Raw genomic sequence first — 27,976 nt, 5'->3', positions numbered from 1 at the left:
GCTCCGACTCTGGTCACCATCTCTGTCCCTTGGCGGGAGTCATAAAAAATATGCCACAAACCTTCCAACCACCCGCACACACTCACTCGCACACATATTGGCGCTGGCATCAATAATTCTTTCATAAATGTCCATTTCGCCACATATAGCCGAGAATCGTTCTGGACAAAAAGGGTTGTGGAGTGGGCACCTGGAAATGGGTTTTGGTAGGGGCTTTGGGGCATGCAGCTCATATATAAGTGATGTTCACGTTCAGTGCTTTTGACAAGCCGAGGATGAAGATCTCGCCGGCCCTCGCCCTCCGCAATACGCTTTTCCGATTCTTGTTTTATTTTGCTCATACCACATCGCAGGTGAAAGCCACCGCCATCGCGCTGGCCATTATAGTTCCCTCTAGCCGCGACCATTTATCATTGGAGGCACTATCCCATTCCAAGCCATCCCAAACCCACTCCACCCACCAAAACCCATTCGACCAGGCTGGACTTGTCACCCAACCGCGCGCAGAAAGAAAGGAAAATGGCAAACGGGCATGGGGAGTGGGGAATGGGAAACGGGTGGGTGGCTGAAATTTATTGGTTGGGGATTTTGTGAAAATATTTCTCCTACCGTTTGCAAATTTATTTTTCCTGCAAAATAATGGAGATGAAAAATCGCCAAAAGATACAAAAATATTACATCGCGAAGCAGAAATAAAACCATGGAAAGCGAAAGCGAAACGACAAGCTCGAATAAAATATGACTGTCCTTTTTGGCCAGCATGTAAATTGTTAAGGTAGCCACCAATTGGAAAAGAAAGCTCCTCCGGCGATATATGAAGTATATTACATTGCGATCCGACTGTCTGCCGCACTGGGTGTTGTGTTTGATCCAACTTAGTACGTCCTGGCGGCCATTAACTTTGCTGGTGATAAGTGCTGACTGCATATTTAAAATGCAGACATGCTGGCTCTGTGCGAAAGCAGGTAAAATCGTAATTCACTGAAATTTACGATTGCAGCAGCAGCTTGGCAGCCGGGTAAATGAAAGAAAAACAACTGAATGCTAAACACTTGGGCGGTAGAGGACGTAAGCGAATATGGGATACTGTTCCTTAAGAAAAAACACATTAATAATAATAACACTGAGCAGCAAACAAACGCGAATTCTTGAGCATCTTTTATAAAGTAACCATCATTGAACGACGACATTTGAATGAGTCTTTAGTTTCTAGCCAAACAAACAACTATGATGCAGTAGTGCAGTGGCTCTTACCCGGAGTCAGTGAAGAGTATAAACAAAAGACACCCAAACCCCAAGTGCAGGCCACAACAATAATTTTCAAAACCAAATGACAGCCGACAAAACCATATATCATTGTGCATGGAGGCAACGCCACCGTCTTGTCTGACTTTGCCACCCACGATCTGAACTTTTGTCACTTCAGAGAGGCGTCGCTGGCTGTCTTAACCAGTGTCTGTCGTCACCTCCACCCGACTCCTTGAGTCCCCAATCCCCCAATTCCCCACTGCCGCCGAATCGAGCTCGAAAATTTTAATTTCTTCCACAAAACAAGAATGAAAGCAACGAAGGAGTGAGTCGCACGAGTTTAATAAATTGCCGTGCAAGTGCTGCTTAAAAATTGTCGCATGTGTCGAGGCATTGCAGGCAAATTGCGCGCACTAAATGTATGCATTTTTCCATTTTGGCCAGTGAGACCAGACCTCACAGGGGGGAACTATCAACGTCTGATGACATTTCCATAATTAGTCGAGCGTGTCTCTGTTGGTCTGGCTTTGGTCGGGGTTGCTGCTCATGTTGCATGTTTGAACGCTTGTCTTGATTTGATTTGATGGCCAGAGTGAGCTGCACTTTGGAATCGACTCTCGGTCTGGTTTGGGTGTGTGTGGGGCTAGGAGTTTCGATGCGATGCTATGCCATCATGATGAAGGCCTTTCATATTTATTTATTATGCACACAATTTTGCAGACATCGTTGTGCATGTTGTCCCTGTCACGTCGTCTCCTTCAGTTCCATGCCCCATCTCCACATGTGCGAATTGACGCCGCATTTGTGGTGTTGAAATATTAATGCCGAGAGTTGGTCATGTCACTTTGATTTATGAGCACCGGGAACACTTTCCTATATACTACTCGTATTTGGGGGAGATGCGGGAAAAGGGATGCGGGTGTTTAACTCCTGAGCATTAAGACATTCGAAGTAAAAGTCACATTGGAAAAGAAGGCAACAACAGAAAACTGGCTCTTGAAGTGGTGAATGCTTAATGCAAATTATATATAAATCATAAGTAAGATACACATCTAAAGGCACAAGTAGGACTTTGTAGCACAAGGCTTTCCTGTAAATTCACCCATTCACATAGATGATGATGATACCTCCCTTGGTTTTAGTATCATTTTATTTACGCTATAATCCACACTAACAATCCCATTAGCCATGCCTAAGCACCAAAGCTCCGCCGAAGTAACACCAAATCTGAATCAGAAGTCGGTGCTGGCCAGTTTGATGGCTGACAACCGCTACACGAGAGGAACAAGGCGAAAACAGCTAACCGTTCTGGCCAGCAAACCAGAAGCCCAAATGCAGATACCAGAGGAGCAGGGAGAACAGCAGCTACTTGTCTGCCAAGCTGGTTGGGATGGAGTTGGAGGAGCTCCCTGGTTTGAGGTCGCCAAAGTCAATGGCAACTGCATTTTATCTTATGGTCTTCGGGTTCTTTTACGCCGCGGAAGAACAGGGAAAAATGCGTGAACATTAAATATGCATGACCGAGAACATTACATATAAATAAATTTAGCAAACAGTTTGTATGCAATGCGCTTGCAAATGCATTTTATCGATGATGATGGTAATGATGATGCCCCTTTTCGAAGGTGTTGAAGTTGCAGCCATGGTGCTCACGCAACGTCTGCAACCGGGACTTCGACTGGTACCTGGGGACCGCCATGAAACCGATGCATTTGACAGGCCTTCTGGGAGCCACTGCACTGAAAAAAAAACACTAGCCAATAGAAGAAACCATAAGCTAAGAAGCTCATTCAAGGATCTGCTTAAGTACTTCCTATAGTATCCTAGTACAACTAAGAATATTTCTGAATAAACACAGAACCAAAGAATAAAGAGTTTATATCAATTATTATCTTATGCCATTCTTGAAACCTTTTTGAACAGTGCAGAATCTGTGGAGAGCCACAAAGCACGAAATACTTTATATCTGGCGGTCTGACGTCGATGGCCAATTGCCATCCCATGCCAGCCACCGGGCCGAGTCCATTGTGGCGTTGGTCAACATCGTTGGCCATTTTAAATATGAGCACAATGCTGCTGTTGTGCAATCTTGTCGGGAATTTTCGCTGGCAGCTTGACACTTCACGTACTCTGTCGCAGATCCCTACTCCGGCCATCTTCCTGCCCCATCCTTGCCACACCATCGCGACTGCTGTCAGCGGCTGCTGTCGTGTTGCATGTTAATTTCTGTTCGCGTTCACCGCGAATATATGCCACGATTTTATAGCCACCACTTAGCACGCGCGATTGTCGAAAGAAATTCGAATAATATTTCTCGATCGTGCTGTATTTTAATATTCTAACTGTCAGTCAATCAAATCAAATTGTTCACTAATTAGTTTTTTATTGTATTTTGAAGGCGTTGATTGACGGCAAGTCATTACTTGGCATTCAAATGCAAATGCTTTCTCTGAAATGATTCTGAATGCAAATCGGATACTTTAAATGTACATATTGTACACTTAGCTTACTTAAATAAGTCCAAGAAATGTAAATCGCTTTTTGCAAACTATTCCCCGCCAGCAAACTACTGATAATGCCCATTGCAACACAAATTTTGAACATGCCAGAAATATCACCTTAAGTAATTGACAACGTGTTATGAGATAATAATTTACATATGTAAATGAGCTTTGTATCTCTACCTATAGTGAATAAATCAAGCCAAGCCCACTTATTAACGGTTAAAGACTAGGCCAAATCAGGCACAAGGCCAGAATCGAATCGATCGGCAAATGCAGCGTTGCTATTTAACTAAGTTTTATTTTAGCACGACTATCATTGTTGATAGATAGTTACAAAGTTGATCGCACTTGTTAACGATCGTATGTCATCCGGCCAGATCACTGGCGGATATACGGGCACATAAACGTGCATATATGAGACATGTTATACGACAGACTCTCAACCTTTTAATAATGTGTCGCCACATATTCATATGTAGATAATTTCCCTACTGCCCCGATACTCGACCGCTTGGTGGCCATAAATTATGGGCTATGGCAGCTTGACTGCTGTTGATTTTTATCAACGTCATCAGCTTAATTGCCTCACTGTGCGAAGTGGCCTGTTACGAGGCGAGTTCACTTGACTTGCCTTTGCGAATTTATCTTTGAAATACCCAACACTGCAAGTTAGTGATTCGCGATGGAGAGAGAGAGTGCGAGCGCCGTGTGCAGTGCCTGCAATTACTAATGAAATATGGCTGTCAGTAATTATTTGTTATAAATTTGCATAGAAATTGCAATTTGTGCACCGCACTCCTCCTACTCCAGCGGCGAATCACAATTCTCTCGCCCAAGTTGGCGGCATTATTAATGACAATGTAAGCCCATGATAAATATCGTTGACACAGTCATTTTAAGCCATATAGTTATGCACTTGTTTATACGACCCGACATCGCATCTAACTAAGTACTAGTTGATTTTAATTCCCATATTCTGCCCTGTGTGCCGGCCATAAACGTCATGGCAATGACTTAGGATTGTCAGGTTAATAAATTGCACACGGTTGCACTGGATATTGGCCACTGTTGTTGCCAGTTAAAAAGTATAACAATGTTTCCGCAGGTCAACTAGTGTTGTTCAACCTTAGAGTATTTAAATGTATCTCCTAACAAGGAAAAGCAAGAGCCAAACAGCAATATAATTATACTTTTAAATAAATAATAATTGTATATTCACTAGAATACAAATTTCAATAATTAAACAGCATTTCCAGCTACTGCACAACTTTAACGCAAAAGTTTTTAAGCTAAACGCAAACATTTATTACCAAACTTATGGTGCCAAAGCAATAAATGTACATATATTTGCACATATACGGGAAAAAGAGCAGATGCGGTGGAAAATTACGCTTTTAATTAGGATAATCATGAGCGAAAATCTGTGGCAACTAATGTGAGCAACAATTTACATTAAACGTGGGCCATTTGTAAACAATTTGTTGTGGTTGCGCTTGGGGATAGAATCGCTTACTAAATTATACATTTAATTATATTCCATGATTTTTGCAGCTAACGAACGTTATCGCAACAAATGTGCCAAGGATTCCCGAAGGGATAATACAATAAATGTCTTGTTTGGTCAGTTTTCATAATTGAAATTTTGTTTAGTCGAGCCCAAGTTATAATATATTCGATTAGCATTATCGCATACGAACATGGGCATTAATTTGAATGCATTTGGCAATGTGGAATGGGCGCAAAACTTGTAATTTTGCGAGCTGACATCAACAGCCATCCCAGTGAACATTTAGCCTTGGGTCGGCTAATCGTCTGGAGTAATTCCACAACAAAACCTGCAACTCAACATGCATAATTTAGGTAACAAATGATAACTCGAAGAAATGTGAAGCCATGCATAAATTTTCCCAGCTCGCAAGTGCCACAGACTGCAACTGCAAATGCAACTGCAACTGCAACTGCACAGCACATCATCAGACAGGTAGACATCAAGCAGACAGACTCCAGGCCAAGACAGAGGATTTGCTGGCGAAACTCCTTTTGATTTATTACAGAAAACTGACCGAGCAGCCGAGGAGTGAGCAGCGTGTCAGCCTTTCCTGTTGCCTTTCCAACCAACTCAACTCTACTCATCAGCAGCTGCAGTCAGCTCTGTCCTTGCCTCATAATTTATAAACAAATGCGAATCGTCCAAGTTGGCAGAGTGGTCCTTGTTTGCCACAAGGGAATAACAGTCGTCCATCCATCCAGTGGACTGGGGCAGAGATACATAAGGCGAAACTGGGTGGTTATGAAGGCTCGTAGTTATGCCCTCGATGGCAGGCAGCCTGAATTGATGAGATCATAACGTGTGTTATGACGCCATATATAATTGCCAGTCAACTGGCACAAGTGGAATTGAAAAAGTCAGAGCATTATGCAAATTATTAATTATGATAGCTGCAATCGAAAAATCTGGGAATAAATGATTGTAACAAACGCTTTGATGCTATTTTAAAAGAATTAAAAACTGTTAGTACTGATCATTTAGCATTAATTAATATATTGCCAATAACGGCTAACTTTTGGTATCATAATGCCTAAAAAACTAATATACGCCACTTTCCAATAGTGAAAAATAGATAAAAAAAAAGCAGTAACAAATGAATTTTTATTGCTAAATCTCGATAGAAAATTCCAGCGCTTTGTGTGCAATATTTAATATAATTCCCCTTCTTACTTTTTCATTTTGATGACCACTGTAAATGTTTAATGAATATCTCTGCTGGCCTAAAAAAAAAGTAGTTGACCAATGTACAGCTCTTCAACAGCTTCGAATTGGACCTTCAAAGGGTAATTCCGACAATTTTTCGCCCACCCACAGGAAAAGCATGAATTATTCAAATAGAATTGCTAAAATATGTATGATAAACTGTCGTGACGTTTCGAAGCACTCGCCAATTTAATTACAGTTCCATCAAATGCACACACTCAAGGCAAAAGCAAAAAATATTTAAAAATGCAGACAGACCATTGAATTTTTGTGCCATTTCAGAGAGCGTCTGTTCATTAATATTTTGTGAGTGTGGCCTTTATGTATGAACACATTAAAATATGAATTATTTACGTCGAATTGCTCTTGAGCTTGTGGATTTTAAAATCAAATAAATGGACACAAATTACTTTGTCGTATCTTATTGATTTTAAGCTACTCTCGCCCACGTCACACAAATGCAAACAAGAATAAGTCCGACCTGTCCCAGTTTTTTTGCTTACGTAAATGTGAGCTCAAAACATTGCTTTGTGATTTGTGTTCAATAACTACCGCTCATTAAGTTCATTTATCAATTCAGTTAAGGGCATGTTAAGCCCACCACTTACCAGTAATAATTATCTCTATAAGCCTAATGACTAATAACCATATTCGAGCCACACAAAAACAGAATTTCACGCCCCAATGCGAATACAATTTGCACGCAAATAAAAAGGCAGTTTACGTATGACGCCCACTGTAGGCGTTGTTCGCCACGGACATTACACTACTTATCTACATAATAATTTAGTGTAGTTTTAAAAGGCCTTTAGCCCATTGATCTGATACCCAAATCTTGTTAAACAGTAGGCAGGCACTCTCCTTCCGGCAAACAAGGCCGGTTGCCCACAAAACAAACAATAAAATTAAATAATTACAAGTCGTGAGTGAATTTCACGCGAATCCAAATGCTGATGCACACACTCCGATAATGCACCCAAAAAAATAAAAAGAAAAACTGCAGATACCCAAACCCACACAGAGCTGGCGGAATATTCGAAAAATGCGCAACGGATGCCTCTTGACCAATGGACATGGCAAAAAGCCCCGCTTTCCGTTTTATATCGATGACAATGTCCCCAAATAAGTGCCAACAACTGAGCCACATTCAAGAGTTGGCAACAGGAGGTGGGGTGTGTGTGCATCGCCCTGCCACGCAGACAAAATCAAGCCACGCACGAATGCCACCAGACGATACCGCCACCAATACCAATGGCAATACCAGGCCGGCATAAAAGGAGAGTATCCCACTGGATTCCAGGAATATGTTTAAACGATGTCGAGCATTCGGAAAAAGAGTAATGTTCGCCGGCATTTCGACCATGGGTGACAATCTTTTTAGCATAAAATCACGGTAACTACTCGAATGATACTTCCAAAATCGGTAAGTCGGCGACGAGATGATTTGATAAGTGGTCCTTTTTTACAATTGCAAGGATTCCAACCTATTCCCAGGTGGATGAAAAGAATTTCCTAAGGGGGGAAACCTTTGAAGTTCATCTGCGAGCAAAGCACTGTCTTGTGTATCATAACTAAGTTCAATATTAAATTTAAAGTAATTAGTTGCTTCGTAACTCCCTAGAGAAAGAATGGTAAACATTTATGATAAAACATTCGGTTGATTCCTAGAAACATATTAAAATATAAACTTAGGGACTGTTAACAAACTCAATGACGTCGAAGAGTTATGAGCTGTAAAAGTAGGTGGTAGCTAAGTAACGGGTATCTGTTAGTCGAGGAACTCTTCTGTAGCGCGAGGAATATTGTATTAAAGGCACAACATTATTCCATAGTTTAAATAAAGAATTAGTACATGGTGTAAATGAAAGTAGTGCCAGCGATGTGGCTCAGTAATTAAGCTTAAGTAAATGAGTGCGTGCGAATTGAAGTCCCCAGGCAAGGACCCACCGGAACTGGAGAGCGCACCCAGTTTTGAGGTGTTCCATCACAGTGGGTTGGCTATAAAAGGACACTCCGCATGTGTGGCGCAGCTTAGTCGAATTCCACGAGTCCTGTTCTGTGGACAATGGCCGAGATCAGGGAGGACGAGGAGGAAAAGAAGTCGGGCATCAGCATTCTGCCCGGTCCGGAACTATTGGCGCTTCCCGGCTTCGATACCCGGGCCAGTATTGCCTCGGCTGCATTAAGTGATGTTCCAAGTGATGTGATCATCAAGTCTCGCATTCGATACGGTAGTCCTCTGTCAGCCTGCAAAGGATTACTATTGGAGTATGCGAAGAGCACGACCATTCACGGCATACGCTACATCTTTGAGGTTCACAGACCGATCTATGAAAAGTGCGTTTGTAGGGACTAGTGCTCTTTAGGAACCTGTAATATAACTTTATGTTCTTCCAGACTTTATTGGCTTTTCTTCACGTGCATTTCCGTTTACTTTGCCGTTTCACTTATCTGGGACACCTATCTGAAGTGGCAGGAATCCCCGGTTATTCTAGGTTTCGACGAGACTTTGGTGCCAGTGCATAAGATACCTTTTCCCACAATTACCATTTGTCCGGAAATCAAAATGGAACGTAATGTCTTTGACTATACTAACGTATCGCGACAACTTTGGGAGGAGTACAAACAGAATGGCAATATCAGCGACTTGGATGATGAGGAGTTGAGTATTTCAGGATATTCATGATCATGAGTATACCCTTTAATCCTTATTTGTCTCAAAAGCTTTGATATGTTAAATCACCAGTCTTAACCGCGATCATTTTCCATATCCCTAGACTGGCTCGAATGGCGGTTGCAATGCACATCTGTGATTCGGAAGTGGTGCAGCGGTTTACTCCACTGCTATCACAGCTTAACCCGCCGAATGTGGACGTAACCCAAACTCTGATTGACTTGAGTATATCGAAGAACGAGACGGGGCCGTTTTGCAAGTGGAATGGTCGCTTTTACTTCTGCGACAAGATCTTCGACTTTGTGGCCACCGACGAGGGCATCTGCTACCAATTCAATGGCCTGCGACCCAAGGACATTTATCGCGACGAGAAGTTCATTAGCTATGTGGATCCGGATGTGGTGGACTTCAACAAGTACTTCGATGTGGATTTGCCGCCCTGGAACAACATAACCGGCAATTGGTCACTGGACACTGGATTCGTGGACCAGGGTCAGAATGCGTATCCCCAAAGGACGGTGTTCTCATCGGTGAAGAATGGGTTCTTCGCCTTTTTGCAGGGTTTGCAGCACAATTTCGACTACGATTGTCGCAGTTTCAAACAGGGCTATAAGGTGTGTGTGGTTAGAACTGGGTGTGGACCTGTGCGCAGCTAATGTGTAATTTGACAGGTCTTTCTCAACTCCCCGGAGAGTGTGCCGCTGACGACGGGCAATTATATCCTGGTCCCTCATGGCGATGAGGTCCTTGTCAGTGTGCTGCCGGCATATGTCGTGTCCACCGACAATTTGCACGAAATTACACCCGAAAAGTGAGTGGTTTCGTGTTAAAACGGATGACATTATGCGATACAAAAAATATATATATTCCTATTTAGACGCCAATGTCTGTTCGATGATGAGCGATCGCTGCGTTTCTTCCGTTCCTATTCCCAGAGCAACTGCCAAACCGAATGTCTGGCCAACTATACAGTTTCCAAATGCGGTTGTGCCAAATTCTGGATGCCCAGTGAGTGAAGTTTGAAATTGATAAAATATTGACTCAATTTGATCGGATTTTATGTATAGAGCCTATTGGCACTCCCGTTTGTGGACTGAAGGACATCAGCTGCTACACATCGGCCCAGGATGAGCTCTACACGCTGATGCAAAACCAAACGATGGCAAAGAGTATTGATGAAAGTGTGGACATCACCTGCAACTGCATGCCAGCCTGCACTTCGTTGGAATATAACTTCGAGATATCCAGGGCCAAATACGATGTGGCCAAAACCATTCGAGCCTTCCGCGAAGAATACGAGCATACGGAGTGAGTATGACAAATGAAATTTAGGGAATATAACTAACATCTTTGTTCATATATAATATTATAAATCAAAACCATCTTTCAGCGCCATTGGATCGCGACTCTCCGTCTACTTTAAGGAGCATCAGTTTACGGCCATTAAGCGCACTATTCTTTTCGGGGTATCCACATTGATTTCCAACTGCGGCGGTATCTGCGGATTGTTTATGGGAATCTCTTGTCTGAGTTTCCTGGAGCTAATCTACTTCTTCTGCATGAGAATCTGCGGCAGCTGCCGCGATCGCAGGAAGCACAAGATACAACAACAGAACTCAGTGGATGTGCCAGAGGAAAACTCTGAGAACTAGTCGGTGGTCTTAAAGGCAGAAAAATACCATTTAAAAAGAACTTCAACCATTATGTGTGTAAAGCAAACTCAATTGAATTAAATCAGTTGCCATAAAAAACATTGACTGTGTTTAGTTCAGAGCACTTAAACGGGTAAATAAAGTTGTCCTACAGAACGATATTTCGCACTCACAATGACACATTCCGAAAGTCTGTAGTACTGAGAGACCAATTGAGTTTCCAGTTTGCCAGGTAATTTAATCGATTACAAATTAAAAATGCATGTGATTAGTACACGGTCAAAGCAATTGATTTGCTCTAATTAATTGATTGCAATGCTTTAGCAAAACACTGAAACTAATTAAATATCCTATTTAAAGGCGTAACCATAAACACATAAAGCATTTAATGTGCTCCCAATGGAATTCATGTGGTTTTTTTATTCTACCCCTTTTCAGCCATATTTCATAGATGTCGAGACCCCGAAAAGGTATATATTTAAACATAATCTGTTCGCACCAAATGTCAGATCTAATGGATTTTGTCACTGGCCACAAATCATGCAAGAGTATTAAAAACTTCAGCATTTTCAGCATTATTAATAAGGCACGACAATAAAAAATGTGTTCGCTATTTGGCTTTGATCTTTTCGTTGGGTCGTGTGGCGGTCGAGAAAAAAAAATGAAGGGGAAACGATGGAGATTTATCGCAGACAAATATTTTGCCTTCGAGAAAAGTCACTCAAGAATCTGCATTATGCGTATAGGTTAAGTCTCTAAATTCGTATTCCTGTCACAATTTGTTTACTTTTGAGAATTATGAAAGTTTCATATTCGTATATTTTATGATAATTGTAAAAACATTCCGTGTATTAGTTTTATGAAGCGTATTTCGGGCTGCTTGGTTGACAAATTGTTGGCACAGCTGTTCGTGTTTAAAATAAGTGGATGGATTTTAGTTAATGACCCTCAAACTTAAGTTGTTTATGGCTTGTGACGAAAATAAATTCATATTGGAAGTCGCCAAGGAACAACAAATAACAGTACATATAGAAATATTATGTTGGCATAAATCAAATGCAGTCTTAGCTAATAAATTGCCATGCTTTTCGCAACAACTCACAAGTTTTGGAGCAATTTATGTTTGAAGACATGAAGAATACTGTGGAAATTTTCATATTTGGAGACTTAAGCATGAATGTACAATTCCCTTGCGGAATTTAACATAGCTTATTATTTTGACAAATGAATAAAAAAATATTATCCCGCACATAACCATAAATCAAGTGGAACAAAACACTTTGGGTTTCATCAAGCAATCATATCATTGGAACGCCGAAAAGAGTCGTACAGACCAAGATACATATAATAACACAATACACAATCGTAGAGCTCATAAATAAATCGCACAAAGTACAACATACTCAGAACGTAGAGAAATGAATGTGAAGCGAAAAATACAAATTAGAAAAACAAATAAATAAAAATCTTAAGCTATGCCCGCCAGCCAGCCATCCAACTCGAAGGCGTTTTAAAAAGTATTTTCAAATTAATTTTTATTAGCAGGCGGCTAATAAACAAAAACAAGAGAAAACGCTTTGGTCGAGTTCCTCGACTATCAGATACCCGTTACTTATGTTGCAAGCGCGAACGAGACATTTGAACGTGTTTTTGGCATATCGTTAGAAAACACACACACTACGAATTTTACGGACAGTACGGACTCTACGGACATTACGGACATTACGGACATTACGGACATTACGGACATTACGGACATTACGGACATTACGGACATTACGGACATTACGGACATTACGGACATTACGGACATTACGGACATTACGGACACTACGGACTCCACGGACACCTCGGACTTTCTTTCATAGCCTCCGATTGCTTGGTGATACTAATCAAGAATATATGTATGTATATACTTTATAGAATCGAGTATACCCTTTACTCCACGATTAACGGGTATAATAAAACCAACTCAAGCGAACCATCGCTACGAAAAAATTTACAAATCTAGCTGGGAGTGTAGAGAAAACAAATATTTTTATTATCATGTCGCGACATATTTCAAGGCACATGCTTAGAATAATGCAGCCAGTCGACAGTGTTTAACAAATTCATTTGGAAAATTCGTATTTCTCGCCTTCTCACACTTTGTGTGTCTTTCAATTTAATTTATTAATCGTGCGTGTTCATCCGCACTACATTTGTGGGCGGCTAATGGCTATGGCAACGTCTTGGCCCATTTCAGATCTGTCGTCTCGAAACATGAAATGGTCTCAAAAATTCTATTTCCCCTTTTCCTCTTTTGTGTATTTCTCAATAGGCCAACAAATTGTGGTGCAATCGACTAGCATTATTCAGCAAAATACATAATAAAACTAATTATTCTTTGAATGAGCAGCAAATATTTGTAGGGCTTTCAAACAGGCCTTCTTTCCTTAGCCTTCAATAAATTTGTATTTTTTATTGAGTGCGTTCTGTTTTCAATTATTTACTGAAATTTGTAATTTTAATCGCGGTAATTAAAACAGGATTTGCTCTCAATTTACAACTTCAAATGTACTCCGAACAAGCTTTTGTCACATTAATCGCATTAATTTTAATTTTCAAATTAACAAAATATATGGCTCAGCCTTCAAATCCGCTTTATTTATGAGCAAAAAAATCGCAAACCCAATCAACTGCCAATAATAAAAAAGGGGTGTAAGGGGGTAATGTAACATAAAAATATTTAACAATTTTCATTAATCGATGGCAGTAATGTAATAACGATATACACAAAACCCACGACCAAACCAAAACAATAATAAAAAAAACATAATTAATTGTGACACAATTTTTTATGGCACTTCTTGCTGACAGATTTATGTTTATTTGCAAAAGAATAGTTGTTCGTTGATATTTTTTGTGTTCGCATAACAACTGGTTGGCATACGCACAAAATGTACTTAAATCTCAAATTACAACACGTGAAAACAACCAAACCTCGTTAACCGAATTAAATTCACTCCCACTTATTTAAAAATAAATAAAAGGTATTTTAATGCCAATCAATAAAGCGATTTCTTTTTGATTCAATTAAACAATTCCTCATCAACGGCTTTTCAAAAGGGTCTCCAAATTAGCGATTGTGTTCAAGTATTTGCATAATTGTTACTAACAAAAAATGCGAATAAAATAAGCTTCACATATTTATAATTTAATGCGCATTTATTTTACACCAACGACCATTAATATATGTCAAACTGGTGAATAAATCAATTTGACAGCTAAACGCTGCTGTTGAAAGACAGAGAGGCCAATAGAAAGACAGCCAGGAAATGCGGGTAAGAAGAGAGTTGTATAAATCAAAGGTAAAGCCAAGCATACTGAATATGTTGAGAAATTTACTAATAAGAAAAATTAAAGTTTCAAATATATACTAATATTATGGTATATTTGTTTATGTTGCTTCCAATAAAGTAATGTAATAAGTAATCAAAAATTGTACGTATCTAAATCTTAGTTATTTTCGACTTTTTTTGTTTGCAAAGCAGTTAAGATATGTTTAGTTATCCAGGGTATCATGTGTATTAGCATATGCATTATTTGTTACCTACTTTGCACACAAAGTCTACACATCGTAACCGTCTGTCTGTCATTCATACCCTCGACCGCCTCGCCACTCGAGACTGTCTGTCAAATGCTGCGATTGATTGATTTATGCATGCATTTAACTTGTTTTCGAGATTTTTTATTTCGCTCTCTGAGCAGATAAGCATTAAATGTACTTATGTAGCTAAAAACTGTTTAAGAGTTTCTTGCAGACAATTGATGGATCACATTTTGCATGCAACTTCCGTTTCAGCTGAACAAAAAACGGTTCTACCTTGGCTGTAAGTTACGTCGTTATTTATGACAGTTTTAATATTTAAAAAATAGAGCATTGCTACATAATGTGCAGTTCTAAGATTGTTACCAAATTAAAGAATTTTAATGTTTCCATATTCGTAATTAATGTAATAAAGCTACAGTTCTTCATACTGAATAACTGACTTTCTGTGAGTTTTTATGTACCCATTTCCTGCTTATAATTATTTTTCTGAGTGCATTGCATAGATCATTTAAATTGTATAGCGCAAATCTTGAAAATTATTTGGCTCTGCCTTGGGGCTCAGCACTTAATCATAATCAACTGTCGCGAAACTTCCAAGCCTACCAATCTGGCGACCTACCTAGCTACCCACATTACTAACTGTTATTTCCAGCGGGCCAGCTCGCCGTGCGACTCCATCGCACTCCAATGAGCCGAAAAGATGAAAACAAAAAACAGAATAAACCGAAAAAAACAGAAAATATAGAAAAAATTGAGAGAAGCAGGCAAAATTTAGAGACAAAAACCAAAATGGAGAGCTGTGCGCATAAATCAAAACGTTGACGCTATGATTATGGCGGCATTGCGAACGATAGATTTCCAAAAGGCCTCCGAGAAAAATCGTGCGCAGAGGTGTTACAGCTCTGACAGTTATTCTATAAATTATGACAACTGACAGCTACATTTATAAGCCACAACTCTTGCAGTCGTGCATAAATAAAACCGTTGACGCATGGCAACAACTGCAGGCAGCAATAGCCGGCAATAATGTGGCCAGATGCCTGCTGATTGAGGTACCAGCTAATTAATATGACCGCATTAAAATTGCAAGGCAATTAACTTAAATATGCCGATGGTCAGCAACAGATAAGTTGAGAGACCAAGGGAAAATTCTCAAGCAGCAAAGAAAACGACAGGTAAAGTTTAAACTGTTGTCGTTTCGCCTTATCGGCGTTATCAACATAATTAGCATATAGCCATTTGGGTGGTTGGGTGATAGCCATGCAAATAACTTTACATCGATAGCTGGCCAATTGAGGCTAAGTGGTTGTCAAACAGCACACTTAAGAAATGTTATTACTTCGGTATCTAGATAAAACATCTCACGTTGGAAAGGGATTCAATCATTTTTTAGATGGCACATTTAATTGAATGGTTCTTATTATTTTATACACCATAAACCCCTGTGATATATTCATAATAACTTAGTACAGTAGTACTGACAGCATAAGACCGAAAGACGTTCAACTCTTCACAATTCTTGACATATTTGGTTTGACCTTATTCCCTGCTCAATCAGTGACAAATATTAATGCCGTAAACAAATTCGATGCGAAGGCACTAAAAATACATAATGAGCTGGCAAACAAAGATATGGCATTTACATATCCATAGGCTGAGAAGGTGACAAATGTATTATGGCGCAACACAAGGCAATTTATAAAGGCTTTAATTGTCACAGCCCCATATGCTTGACATCATAAATCGAATTGTGCTGCTGGCGAGCTATAAATTATGCCATTAAGTCTTAGCCACTTCCTTATTGATTTGCATGGCATTGGCAAATGTATCGTCGGCTCCTCTGTCATCCCATTTGATGGGGTCTAAGCCAATAAAATATGGTCTTAATAGGGAATTACATTGGCCAAGTGGCATGACGACTCCAGGTGACAATCGAAATCAGAACTGAGGGCAAATCTTACTTCGGAGAATCGTTAAATAAAATTATACATCTATTGTTTCGTGCTGACATCTCGTGAGCTACGTCGTCACTTTGCATTTTGCAAGCAATTAACATAAATTATACAGCGAAAAACGAACTTATGCAGAAATAAAACCAATAAATTTGTGATAGTTCTCCATGGATATTAATGACTTCTGACAGGCCGAACTTCGATATTAACATTGATAGCCCGAGGCAAACAATAAAAGCACAAATGAATTCCTTGTTTAAAGTGACAATTTTCGTTAAATTCAGCTGAATTTTTTACAGGCGGAGACCATTGCGTAAGGGTTTATGAATTATTTATAACTTTTCATATTAATACATTTCAATTTGTCCGAAAGCAACTTTGACAAAAATGCCGCCGCACAAATGTGTTTTGTTTAGCCATAAATTATCACCAAAATGCTTAAACTTAAACGCTGAAATGGGCAAAGTAAATAAGCTGAAGAAAAAAGGTTAATCCACACAATTTCACATAAAAATATTTTTGTCAATTTTACGATGCGTGCGCTTTTCGCTGACATTAAATATTGTGTTAATTTAATATTCAAATTTTGTCCAATGAAATGACAAAAGCCTCAATAAACTAGTCGAGTGAAGTTCGTTCATCGTATGCAAACATTTTGTTACCCTTTAAAAAGTGAATTAAATATATCATGTTCAAAATATAAACAAATAGATAAACAAGCAAACAAGCATTTTAAGTTCTATTAAATCTTTAAATTGCAATTAAATATTTTTTTATAGCTCTTAGATTATCAAAACGATATACCCTGATCTTCTAATGTGTTTATTACTTAACTATAAAACTCATCGCCCACTTTCGGATTATTGAGGCTAAGAAACAACGCAACAAAATCATTAAAATACAATATTTTAGGAGCGTAATAAAAATGTATAATAAACTTCATTAGTCGCCGCTGATGTATACTACCATCAGTGCGAATTTAAAATTCAAATGCCCACATAAGCAATTTAGTTATAAACGACACACCCATTTTGTCAATATTTGGGACTTTGGAAACTTTTAGCGTTTAGCACATGAATGATTCATAGGCTAACTGAATGTAACGCTTTTGATTTCCAGTGTAGCTGTCACCTGTGTGCGTTTTGTAATAACTTCATGACTAACTACTCTTCATAACTTGCCACCCAATGGCTATCTCTGTGCAATTAATCTCTGACAAAAGCGGAACGGCTGGCAAAAAGCCAAGAAAGCGTCATAAGCGAATGTCATGCAAATTGATATGCCAAATAAACTAAGCGCCATTACGAACTACGGCCAAAGGCGTTTTAAGCCAATGATTAAAAAGGCCAACACGCACGCCGCAAACTAGATCCGACTGCGATTGCAGTCGTAACTTGGCTATCTCTATCTGCACTATCTCCATTCCTTCGGGCCAACTACTCAGACTCAGGCTCTGGCATCCCTCCCAGCTAACGAATGTTGCGAATTGGCAATCGTTGACAACGCTGTGTCGTTGCCATGGTGGCATGTCCTAGACCATTTTATTAACATTTCCCAAATGCCGGGAGTGGACCAAACGGACCAAACCGACCGACATGGATATGACTGCACTGGCTGCATGGTTGCCCAGCTAATTGGACTGTGGGTAAGGTAATATCGAGTTGAGTGCATTTGCCAACTGGCAGGCGGACGGGATGAACCTTTGTTCGGTTCTTAGAGTGCTTCGAATTAGTTTATACCAATTAAGTCTACAGGTCACACGTAATTAAATTACGAGTATCCTGTTCCTGCGCAGAGACAGCCGATTGAAGAGTTGCCAGCCATCATTTTAAGCACAATACACAGTGTTGTCTTATTACTATAAAAAAATATACTTAAAAATGTACTTTCTTGCTGTAATTAATTAACGCTCTATCAAAAAGATTGTGGACATTCCTTGCGAAAATGTCGGTTGCCTTATGTCTCTAGTTTATTTCACAGTTCGGACCATAGATGTCCCAACTCTCCCAGTGATTATCACCTTTGCAATTACCATCGCCATGGGAGCAAATTCTTCTTGCTCATATTTCGTGTTGCGTCCGCTTCAATCGATGAGGTGGGCAGCAGCTCCTACAGGCTCATCATCGACCTGGTGGGACCCGACTCCATATGTGGTGTTTGCCTGCTCGGGTGTTAGCCACTTTATTTCCTGTAATCCACAGCTTTCATTGCCACACGGAAAAAAATATTGATGGTGGACTAGGGGGTTTACCCCCGAACACATAAGGAAAAATTACTTTTCTTTCAGGATTTCTAATTTAAAGGTTTTTTCGTTTACAAATCCTAAGTATGGGTATGATTTATAAGTTATGTACTTAGATGTCCTATCATAAGCTATGAAGCGAATTGAATTTGATAGGTTCTGTAAATTGGTGTAAATTGAAATAAAGTATTATCAGATGATCTTATCAGACATATTTTTGTTCCGTGCAGCCTATGATACCCCATCATCTGTGGGCTCAGCTTACCCCCATGCCGCTTTTCTACTGCTCGTGGCTCTTGGCTCATATTGTGGGTTTGTAACGTTTTTATGATGCCTGGCGGCATGTTAAAATTGAAAAACGCATTTGCGTGATAAATTGCAATATTTAACACACACACACGCACACACGAACAGAGCGGCACAGGAGGCAGCTGTAGCATGTGGTGTCCAGTTGTAATTGCAACAACTGCTGCCCAGGTCTCAGACGGTGGACCCCATTCGGAAATTTTGGGGCGGGGGACTTGGGGCGCAACGGAACGGAATGGAACGGAATGGGGCATCGGGCATGAGTTATGACCACCCGTCATTCTGTAGCTCGTTGTTGAATGTGGCGAAATACGAGCGTATAATGCAAACGCCATTGCATGGTCACACACACTGCACTTGGCGAAAATTAGGGTAACAAAATAAATAAATTTGTACATTAAATGGCTATGCAATGGGCTAGGTTTGATGCAATATCTATGCAATGTGCCATAGTACTGTACCTTAAAGTATGCAACACTTTATTGCGAAATGTGAAAAGACGCTATTCATTTTTCAAAGCATATTTTTATGCAGCTTTATAAGTAATTTAATTGTATCAATTGAACTTACTAAGTTGTCAAAGGAAATAACATCAAAAATGTTAAAGAAAAGTTCCTTATATGACGACCTACTATGAATTTCTCCCTGTGTACTCACACTGGGGCGAAGGAAAGCAGTTAACATGTTTCTCCTTCGGCTTTTTCTTGTTTCAAGCCGCCACCAGGCAGTCGGGCTAACAGGCAGGCAGCCTGACGATATGAGTTACATGCCGTGCTTAATGGCATAATTTAAAGCTGCAAATTTTGTCATAAATTTTAAAATTGATTACCACGAGAAGGCAGTTTGGTAGTTTCCATGTTGCAGTTACTCCAACTCCAACTCCGGCTTCACTTCACTCCGCCGTTGCTGTTGTTTTTGCTCGTTAGTCGAGCATATTGCATGCCGCATGATGGCTACATTGGCGGCGGCCAGTGTTAAATTTGTGTTAGCCGCTCTCGAGTGTTGGTAAATAAAAATTGCACACGTTCTTTTTTTGCGCCTTTTTTTGGTTTCTTCAGTAATTTTTCTTACCAGCTAATCACTTGCCATAATACGGGAGAGTCGGGTCGTTGGAAAAAAAACGAGAAACACTGACTTCAAAATTATTCATGAAAACATCTTTATAAGGCCGGGACATGAGATTTCATTCATATTTTAACCATTTCATACGAAACGCGATAGCGTGGTCAAGGTGTTTAATAGAAAAATCCCATTTAGATGCCGACCGATAAAACAAATAGCTAAATAATTTAATTCAAATTTGGTTGAACTTGAGACATGTGGTTAAAGAGTAGAAGATTTCTAAAGGCACATCTTTATTTTTGATCCATAAAAATTACTCAATTTTATGGTATTGCATAAAAGCGAGCGACTGATTCGCATAATTATTTAATTTCCTGGTGCGCGCAAGTAAACAGTAATTGCATAACTTAATGCCTACCCTCATTGGCGATTTCCTTTTTCTGAAATTGAAAACAAGTACCGAAAGGGAGGACCACAAGCTGGCTAAAAGGAGTAGAGTTCGTGGTACAGCCCATCGATTTGCTACATGCCATGGGCGGCACATCTCGTGAGTGATATAAATGGCTTCATAAAATTTTGTAACCATAATTTAGGCGGTGGAACCAATGAGGGAACGAGCTCGATGAGAAGGCCGAATTGTTTTATCAGTGGATTAAAATGGCGCTCCTCTTTTAGTAACCAACAATCAGAAAAGCACGAAGACAATGTTTTTGGGCCGAAAGAGAGAGGGAGCAGCCAAGTGCAGGCCATTAAGGCGATACATTATAATTAAGGGGAACCAGAAGCGTCGACTACCAGAGCAGCTGCTGGCAGCGGAAATTGTACGAGTAGATAAGATTGTAAGACAGCAACTAAGTATAAGTGTGGATCGTATGCGAACATAACATGATAACATCATCAATAGCCCGGCTATTCGCAGCGCCTATGCAATTATTTAAATTATATGCACCGCAACGTTTCTGTTCGTTTAAAATGAAATTAGTGTTATGTAGTTTTCTCTCCCCGCTTACACCTTAAACTCTATAATCAGTCTTGTGGATGCAGCCCCAGCCAACCAGGCGAACCCGTCCATCTTCATCATTTTTTATGCATGTGCCCATCCACACATTCGGGCCAACACCATCGACCGACTTTGACTTCGACTTTGGCGGCTCTGCTAATCATTTTTTGATATGGCCACTAATAATAGATGTTCCGACTGGCATTTTGGGGGGCATCCATCCATCTGCCACATTATTGGCTAAAAGATAAGATTTTAATGGTTTTCCCTTTTCACTGCCTTTTATAACTATAATTGATTGGCTGCGCTTCAAAAAAAGAGAGTAAATTAGGGGTCCAAGGTTTTTGTGCAAGGTGTCAGAGTGGATAAATGGTTTATAAACACGAGACAAGTTGGAAAGGTCGGAGCTTATAGTTTATGGCTTAAATTACGCGCATTGCCATGCTCAGGAAAAACGAATATGAATGTCTCTGGAAAGTTACAGCTTTTAACAAATAATATTGATTACATATTGCAATTCGATTGATTGATCCTTATGATGAATGAAATAAAACGTTCTCTATCGCCTCAAATATTAACGTGTTCCATGGATTTCTTTCGGGGAGGACTACAACCTTTCACAGCCATTACTTAAACAGCTTACAATACTTTCTCAAAAAAACCAGTACCATTACCAACATGGCTCATATATAATCAAGCGTAATCATAAGCCCAAACTGCTGTGCACATAATCATTTTTCCCCCGATCGGACATCAGACAACGCCAACCTACGTTCCATCATTAAGTCGAACAGACAATTTGTCAAGTGAAACAAGAAAATTTGCATAAAAAACTAACAAACAACTAACATTAGACACACCAAAAAATTTGCATGTCTGACCGACTGAAGTTGGCCAACGGGGCAACAACAGCAACCACCGAGAAAGACAAGCTACCAGCAACAAATAACAATTTTCCACAAACAAACTGGCCTCTTGTACAGTAATGGCCACAGAAATAATACTAAAAAATTATTAATATTATAGATAGTGATAAATGGTAATTTTGCAGATTATTTCTATGGTATATGAATGTTTTTGTCATGTTTTTAAATCTTATATTAAAGGACGAGCTTACGCGGAAACGGACAGACAGACAAACGGACAAATAGACGAACAAACGACGGACATAGTTACATCAAAGACATTAGAATAATTCAATATAATAATATAATGTATATATAATTTAATTTATAATATAATATAATATATAAGAATATTCTAGTTTTTGGTTACATTGTCTTGGCTGATGATATAGGTCAAGGCTACATATGTTTTACTCAAAATGTATTGATATATATGCAGCATTTATTTTGCTTTCGTAAAATATTTCATGTATAAACTTCAGTGGTAAGTAGGCTAAAATATTGTTGGGCCTATTTTCTTAGCCATGACTGTGGCTCACGAGGCTGGTAACACAGAAGCAGCGGACGAAGTGCAATTACCAAAAGCGCGCCACAGAGCCAAGAAGATATCAAAGGAGATCGGCGACGAGGCAAGTTGTTAGTGTTGCTGTGTTGGCTGTGGCCAAACAACATGTGCGTTTGTGTCCGCAACGATTAAGTAAAAACAATTTACACGCCTGCCTGCCAGAAAACGAGAGGCCGGCAGTGAAAAAGGCAGGAGCATGAAAATGAAGCGATAGAGGTGGGCATTAAAGGCTCATTTCAGCATCAATAATATTGAAAAACTTATAACAAAAAAATTAAAAATTATAATATAAGTTACAAAACTTATAATTGTATTGAAAGTAAATATAAAAACTAACTTAGATACTTTAAACAATTAAAAGAGCTTCTATTCTTACCTTATCAATACATAGAATAGAAATACATAATCTTATCATAATAAAATCAACTTAAGATCAAGATTAAGATCTTTAAAATCTTAGAATGTATCCGCAAAGTTGAAATGCTTGCCGCATCCAAGTGCCATCTCTAAGCCGGATCGGTCCTCGTGTCTAAGCCATGGCGTTAATATGCATCGCTCCGGCTTAGCTTGTTGGCCAAGTTACGAGGTTTCACCTTGTTGTTGCTCCTGCTGCCGCCGTTGTTGGCCGCATGTTAGTGCTTCCTTTTTGGCATCGGCAACATGTCAATTATATCGTATCAAATTAATAATTGTACGCGTCGCGTCGCATCGAACGTCTTCGCCCCATTCACCCAAATGAAGTTGGCTCTGAAGGAGCTGGCTGTGTGGATGGCGATGGGCATGGTGATGGGGCTGGGGTTGGAGCCGGATCGCAGCGCTTGCCGCGCTGGCTGGCTGCTTGCCACTAATCGTGGCAGACAAGCATGCCGAACTGGCCGCAAAGGCAATATATTTAAAGTTGCCTGTCAATTTTGGATGCTGTTAAGCGTTGCTAACACGCCATGTTTGTTGAGTACGCGATATCAAATTGAATGTGTGCACAGCCATGGGCAAAGGAATATATCAGATGCGAACCCATAATGTCGTGTCGAAGATTCTGGAGAGCGTGATTTGGAATGTCTGCTTTAAGGTCGATTTGCTTAGTTGTTATAATCTAAATTAATTTTGTGGGTTTTGTCACAATCAACATAGAAATATACTGCTAAATAATAATGGTTAATGTAGGCTAGATGTTTTTTGAGATTTATTTCACGCGTATTGATTTTTTTCAATCTCACTGCTTGAGATCGTTCATTACTTCGAAAAACCTAATTATTTTTAAAGAGCCCTATTTGTATCACGAGTTTATGGAGATTATCATTAAACTTACAGTTAATGAAAGAAATATGAAATTATATTATTGCAATATTTATATTTAAATACTTTTTATATTAATACATCCCAAAAAATAACTCCAGTTTTTGCCATCTTATTGAATCACACCAAAAGCGGCGGAGACAAACTGGTTTGGGCCTTTCAGAGCGCCGTTGTCATTTAGTTGTCTCAAAGTAAAAAAGGTAAGAAAAGTCAAAGCCGAAACGGTAATTATCTTTTGACAGCACTTAAGTTGAATTTGGTAATGACAGTCGCGCTAAAGATCGGCCGGCGAAACGGCGGCGCTTTGGACCAACTGACGGCTGAGGTTAAAGCCCGGCCGATTAAGCTGACAGTTTGTCGGGCTCGTATTTTTCAGTTAAAAAGCTTGTTCAATGCGACTTGGCACACAGCCGAAGAAATACATCGTGCTATTAGTAGCAAACAAATCAGCGTGTTTCCAAATCATGTGACGGTTGTGGAACATGAAGTTTATTAACGTCTGGTAATCCGTCTTGCTTTGAATCCAATTCCGATGTTAAATACTATAATATTGATTATACAAATAAACCATTCAGCTTTAATATTGGTATGTTGGTGTTTTACATATCAAATTGTATGTATTCGCAATTTATTAAAACATGAATGGTGTAAGAATACGCGCATTAGTAAAAAAATCATATATCATCTAGTTTAGTTGATTTCTCCTATATTATAATTTTATGTTTAATACAATGGAAGAAATATTTAAACAACATTTTCGATGTAGCCTTGTTATCAAATCAGGAATATGGTTTGTAACCATGGATGAAGAGCTGATGCAACTTAAATAATCATGTGAGCAAAATTCAGTGATGCAAATTAAAAAAATTGTGATAAGTACGAAAAACAACTGCCTCTTAAAATAATACTGCCAGATTAAAAATTATTCGACCCTACCTCCATTTTAAGCCTCACTAGTGGCCAACACGGATTTGAAGTAATCACTATCCAGCTGTTCGATATCCTTCGTAAATTGGGTGACCAACTGGGTCAAATCCTCCACGTTAATGTCCACGTTGTTCCCGGCTGTTGACAGCTGTTGAATAGCCACTTGAATCTTTTCCAACAGGGCCTTATCCTCTTTCTTCTGCTTGTCCACATGCTCGTCCTCGAACTCATTGTACACCTCCTGCGCGTTTTGGACGACATGCTCGGGAAAATTGGCCAATCGCGCCACCTGAATGCCAAAGCTTTTTTCCATGACCCCCGGACGCACTTGATACAGGAGAGTAAAGTCATCCGCATCCGCAACTGCGGCCATATGACAGTTTTTAACCGTGGGCAGGGTCTCAGCCAGCTTGGTTATCTCGTGGAAATGAGTGGCGAACAAAGTGAAGCACTTGGTCTCCTTGGCCAGATGTTCAGCAATGGACCAGGCGATGCCGCAACCTTCGTACGTGGAAGTGCCGCGTCCAAGTTCGTCTATGATTACCAAGGATTTGTCAGTGGCAGTCTGCAAAATGCCACAACATTTATTAAAAGTGCTGTATAAAGTAAGTAAATTTAGTTTCTTTTGAAGTCTGACTCACCCTTATTATGCCAGATGTTTCAATCATCTCGACCATAAATGTGCTCAAGCCCTTGATGATGTTGTCACTAGCTCCCACTCTTCCAAGAATGGAGTCCACCATGCTGATTGTGGCCAAGCTGCAGGGCACAAAAGCTCCGATATGGGCCATTAGCACAGCGGTACCCACAGAGCGAATATAAGTGCTCTTGCCACCCATGTTGGGTCCCGTGATTATAAACATGTTGCACATCTCTGAAATAATATAAAACTGATATAAAACGTTTGCCTGGTATTATAACACCGTACCTTTCTTAAAGTCAACACTGTTAGCTATGAAGTTGACATGCTCCTGCAGCTCCAAACAAGGATGACGCACATCCTCGAGGACCAATTCGCGTGCACCTTCGTCCAGCATCTTGGGCCGCACATAGGGAGTGGGCGCACTGCGGGCGGCGATAGCAAAGCTCACCAAACAGTCGAGTTGGGCAAGCTCGTTGTTAAGCAAAGTAAGCGGGGCAGCATATCCCACAGCCACTTGAATGATCTCCTCCACAATGGACTGCTGCTGTTCCTCGTACCGAGTGCGGCAGCTGGCAAACTCATCGGCGTAGCCCTGCAGCTTATCGGAGGTGAAGCGAACACCGCCCTTAATCACATCCACGATGCGATAGTTCTTGTTCTTGCGCAGCACGGAATCATCTTTCACCGTGATGCGAAAGTGGTGTCCCAATTTGGCCACACTTTCCAGCTTCACCTGGTTCTTGCCATCTAAATTCAATTCCTGAGTGCATTTGAATTGCAACTCTTCCATTTTCGAATAAAGCTCCGTCATCGTCTGCTGCAGCTCCATTAGACGGCTGTCAAACGAAGCCTTCACCAGATACTCGCCCCTTTCGATGGCTTCAAAGTCAACCACCTGCTCGACCATCTGCTTGAGCCCTGTCAGATCCATCAGGGAGTTTTTAAAAGGCGCACAGATCACACTTTCTATCGTTGAATTATCGAGTTCAAGCAGAACTTTAAGAATTTTCGGGGTTCTCAGAATGACCTGATAAATGCGGAATAGATCCTGCAAATTCGCTTTGCGTCGCATTAGCTTCTTAGTTAGCATAAGAATATCCGGAATACGCTTCAGGTAATCGAGACTCAAAGTCTCCAATGTGTCCGGAGATTCCAGTAGGCACTGGACAATGTTATGACGATCATTGAGGACATCTCGGCTTCGCAGTGGCTGCTTAACCCACTGACCCATCAGGCGATGTCCCTGTGGTGTACGGCAATGATCCAGCACGCCCAAGACGCTTTGCCAGCGGTACGAGGGCATAGATGGATGGGTGCCTGGCTTTGGCATGATGTTTAACGCAGCCACGGCAGCAGAATCCAAGTGGACAAAGCTGCATGGCAATATAAAGAATTAGTTCACTTTTCAATGGAAGTAAGGTATGGTAAGGTCTTACCGCTTGAGGTCCAGTTGCTTGATCTCGTAGTGTCCCAGATTTCCGGGGTCATTGATCAGGTCCAGGTACTTGATGGCGGTCTTCAGGGCGTTGGAGGCCAGCTGAAGCTGGAGTTCCTTCAAGCCCGTGGCATCCTCCTGTTGTCCCTTGGCGAAACGCAACAGACGGTTAAGATCCTGCAGCAGATCGTTGGCGCCGCTCTTCCTGGGCACCGTAATCATGACACCATTTCTATCAAGCAGCGTCTTCACAGCACTATAGTCGCCCTCGATGCTTGGCAGCAGGCACTCCTTTGGTCCGAGCAGGACCACCGTGGCCTCCAGTTCGGTGAAGAAGTCATCGTCAAGGAACTCAAGCAGTTGGAACTTGCAGTCGTTCTGCTCTACGCTGGCCACACCCACACGCCGCTGACCACCGGCGTCGAGCTTAACCAGCAGCGAGATGATGCTGTTGCCGACCAAAACCTCCTTATTGGAGAACAGGATGTCCTCGAACTGCAGCAGATTGCCGGGTGATCCGCGGTACTCGATTTCCCAATCGCTGGAATTCTTAACGTACACCTCAACCCGGTAATTGCGCACCAAGAGCAGCTCGCGCACAGCCCGCTCGAAGTTGCCCTTGGACATGGACACGAACTGAAGAGTCTCCTTCTTGTCATCCGGCAGCAGGGCGCCAATGAAGGCCGTGGATTTGTAGACGATTTTGGCCACCAGTTCGCAGTCATCGCTGCCGTGGACCGTATAGCGATCGGAGTGGTCAAAGAACCTCACTGTAGTTGCGGGTTTCTGCAAAATACGGCGTAGAATGCAGTTTAACCGGATTTTTGCAATTAGCATTCACTTACCTCGCCGAGTTTCGCATGGAATTTTATGAAATTGCGACGCGCATTTGTGTCTGCAATGGCCGATTAACAATGGTAACTAATCAGTTATTATTATTGCTTATTAGCTTACCCATATTCAGGGTAGGTTCCTGTCTACTTTCGGTTGCCTTGGCCTGCATCTTTGTGCTTTTAAAATGGTTAAAAGAATCACACAATTTCGCGCCTGTTTCAGCATAAACAAAGTGTGACCGTATGCGACGCCAGCGAATATACCATTGTCATGTGAAGAGATACCAAATGTGCAAAGACCAAAGAATACACTTAAAAAAATAGTTGGTTAAGTACAAAACAATGGTTAGTCTATAATATAATAAAATGAATTATTTATATTTTAATT

At 40.5% G+C, this 27,976-nt stretch overlaps 2 protein-coding genes across 2 annotated transcripts; one reads left to right on the top strand and one right to left on the bottom strand.

Annotated features, from left to right (window-relative positions):
* Positions 1 to 8,412: 8,412 nt before the first annotated feature.
* Positions 8,413 to 11,099, top strand: LOC117142319 (pickpocket protein 28). Its single transcript, XM_033306229.1, has 7 exons — positions 8,413 to 8,841; positions 8,902 to 9,165; positions 9,282 to 9,792; positions 9,850 to 9,989; positions 10,056 to 10,186; positions 10,246 to 10,486; positions 10,569 to 11,099. The coding sequence occupies exons 1-7, from the start codon at positions 8,570 to 8,572 to the stop codon at positions 10,828 to 10,830; spliced, it is 1,821 nt and encodes a 606-aa protein (XP_033162120.1). The 5' UTR covers positions 8,413 to 8,569; the 3' UTR covers positions 10,831 to 11,099.
* Positions 11,100 to 24,347: 13,248 nt separating this feature from the next.
* LOC117145767 (DNA mismatch repair protein spellchecker 1) lies at positions 24,348 to 27,838 on the bottom strand. The gene is made up of 6 exons (XM_033311542.1): positions 27,710 to 27,838; positions 27,601 to 27,650; positions 26,757 to 27,541; positions 25,606 to 26,693; positions 25,319 to 25,551; positions 24,348 to 25,242 (listed from the first exon to the last, which is right to left on the bottom strand). The coding sequence occupies exons 1-6, from the start codon at positions 27,756 to 27,758 to the stop codon at positions 24,694 to 24,696; spliced, it is 2,754 nt and encodes a 917-aa protein (XP_033167433.1). The 5' UTR covers positions 27,759 to 27,838; the 3' UTR covers positions 24,348 to 24,693.
* Between the last annotated feature and the right edge of the window lie 138 nt (positions 27,839 to 27,976).

This window comes from Drosophila mauritiana, chromosome 2L, assembly GCF_004382145.1.
Source record: "Drosophila mauritiana strain mau12 chromosome 2L, ASM438214v1, whole genome shotgun sequence".
Classification (NCBI taxonomy): domain Eukaryota; kingdom Metazoa; phylum Arthropoda; class Insecta; order Diptera; family Drosophilidae; genus Drosophila; species Drosophila mauritiana.
The sequence above is the reverse complement of the archived record's forward strand: the minus strand, read 5'-3'. Positions and strand labels throughout refer to the sequence as shown.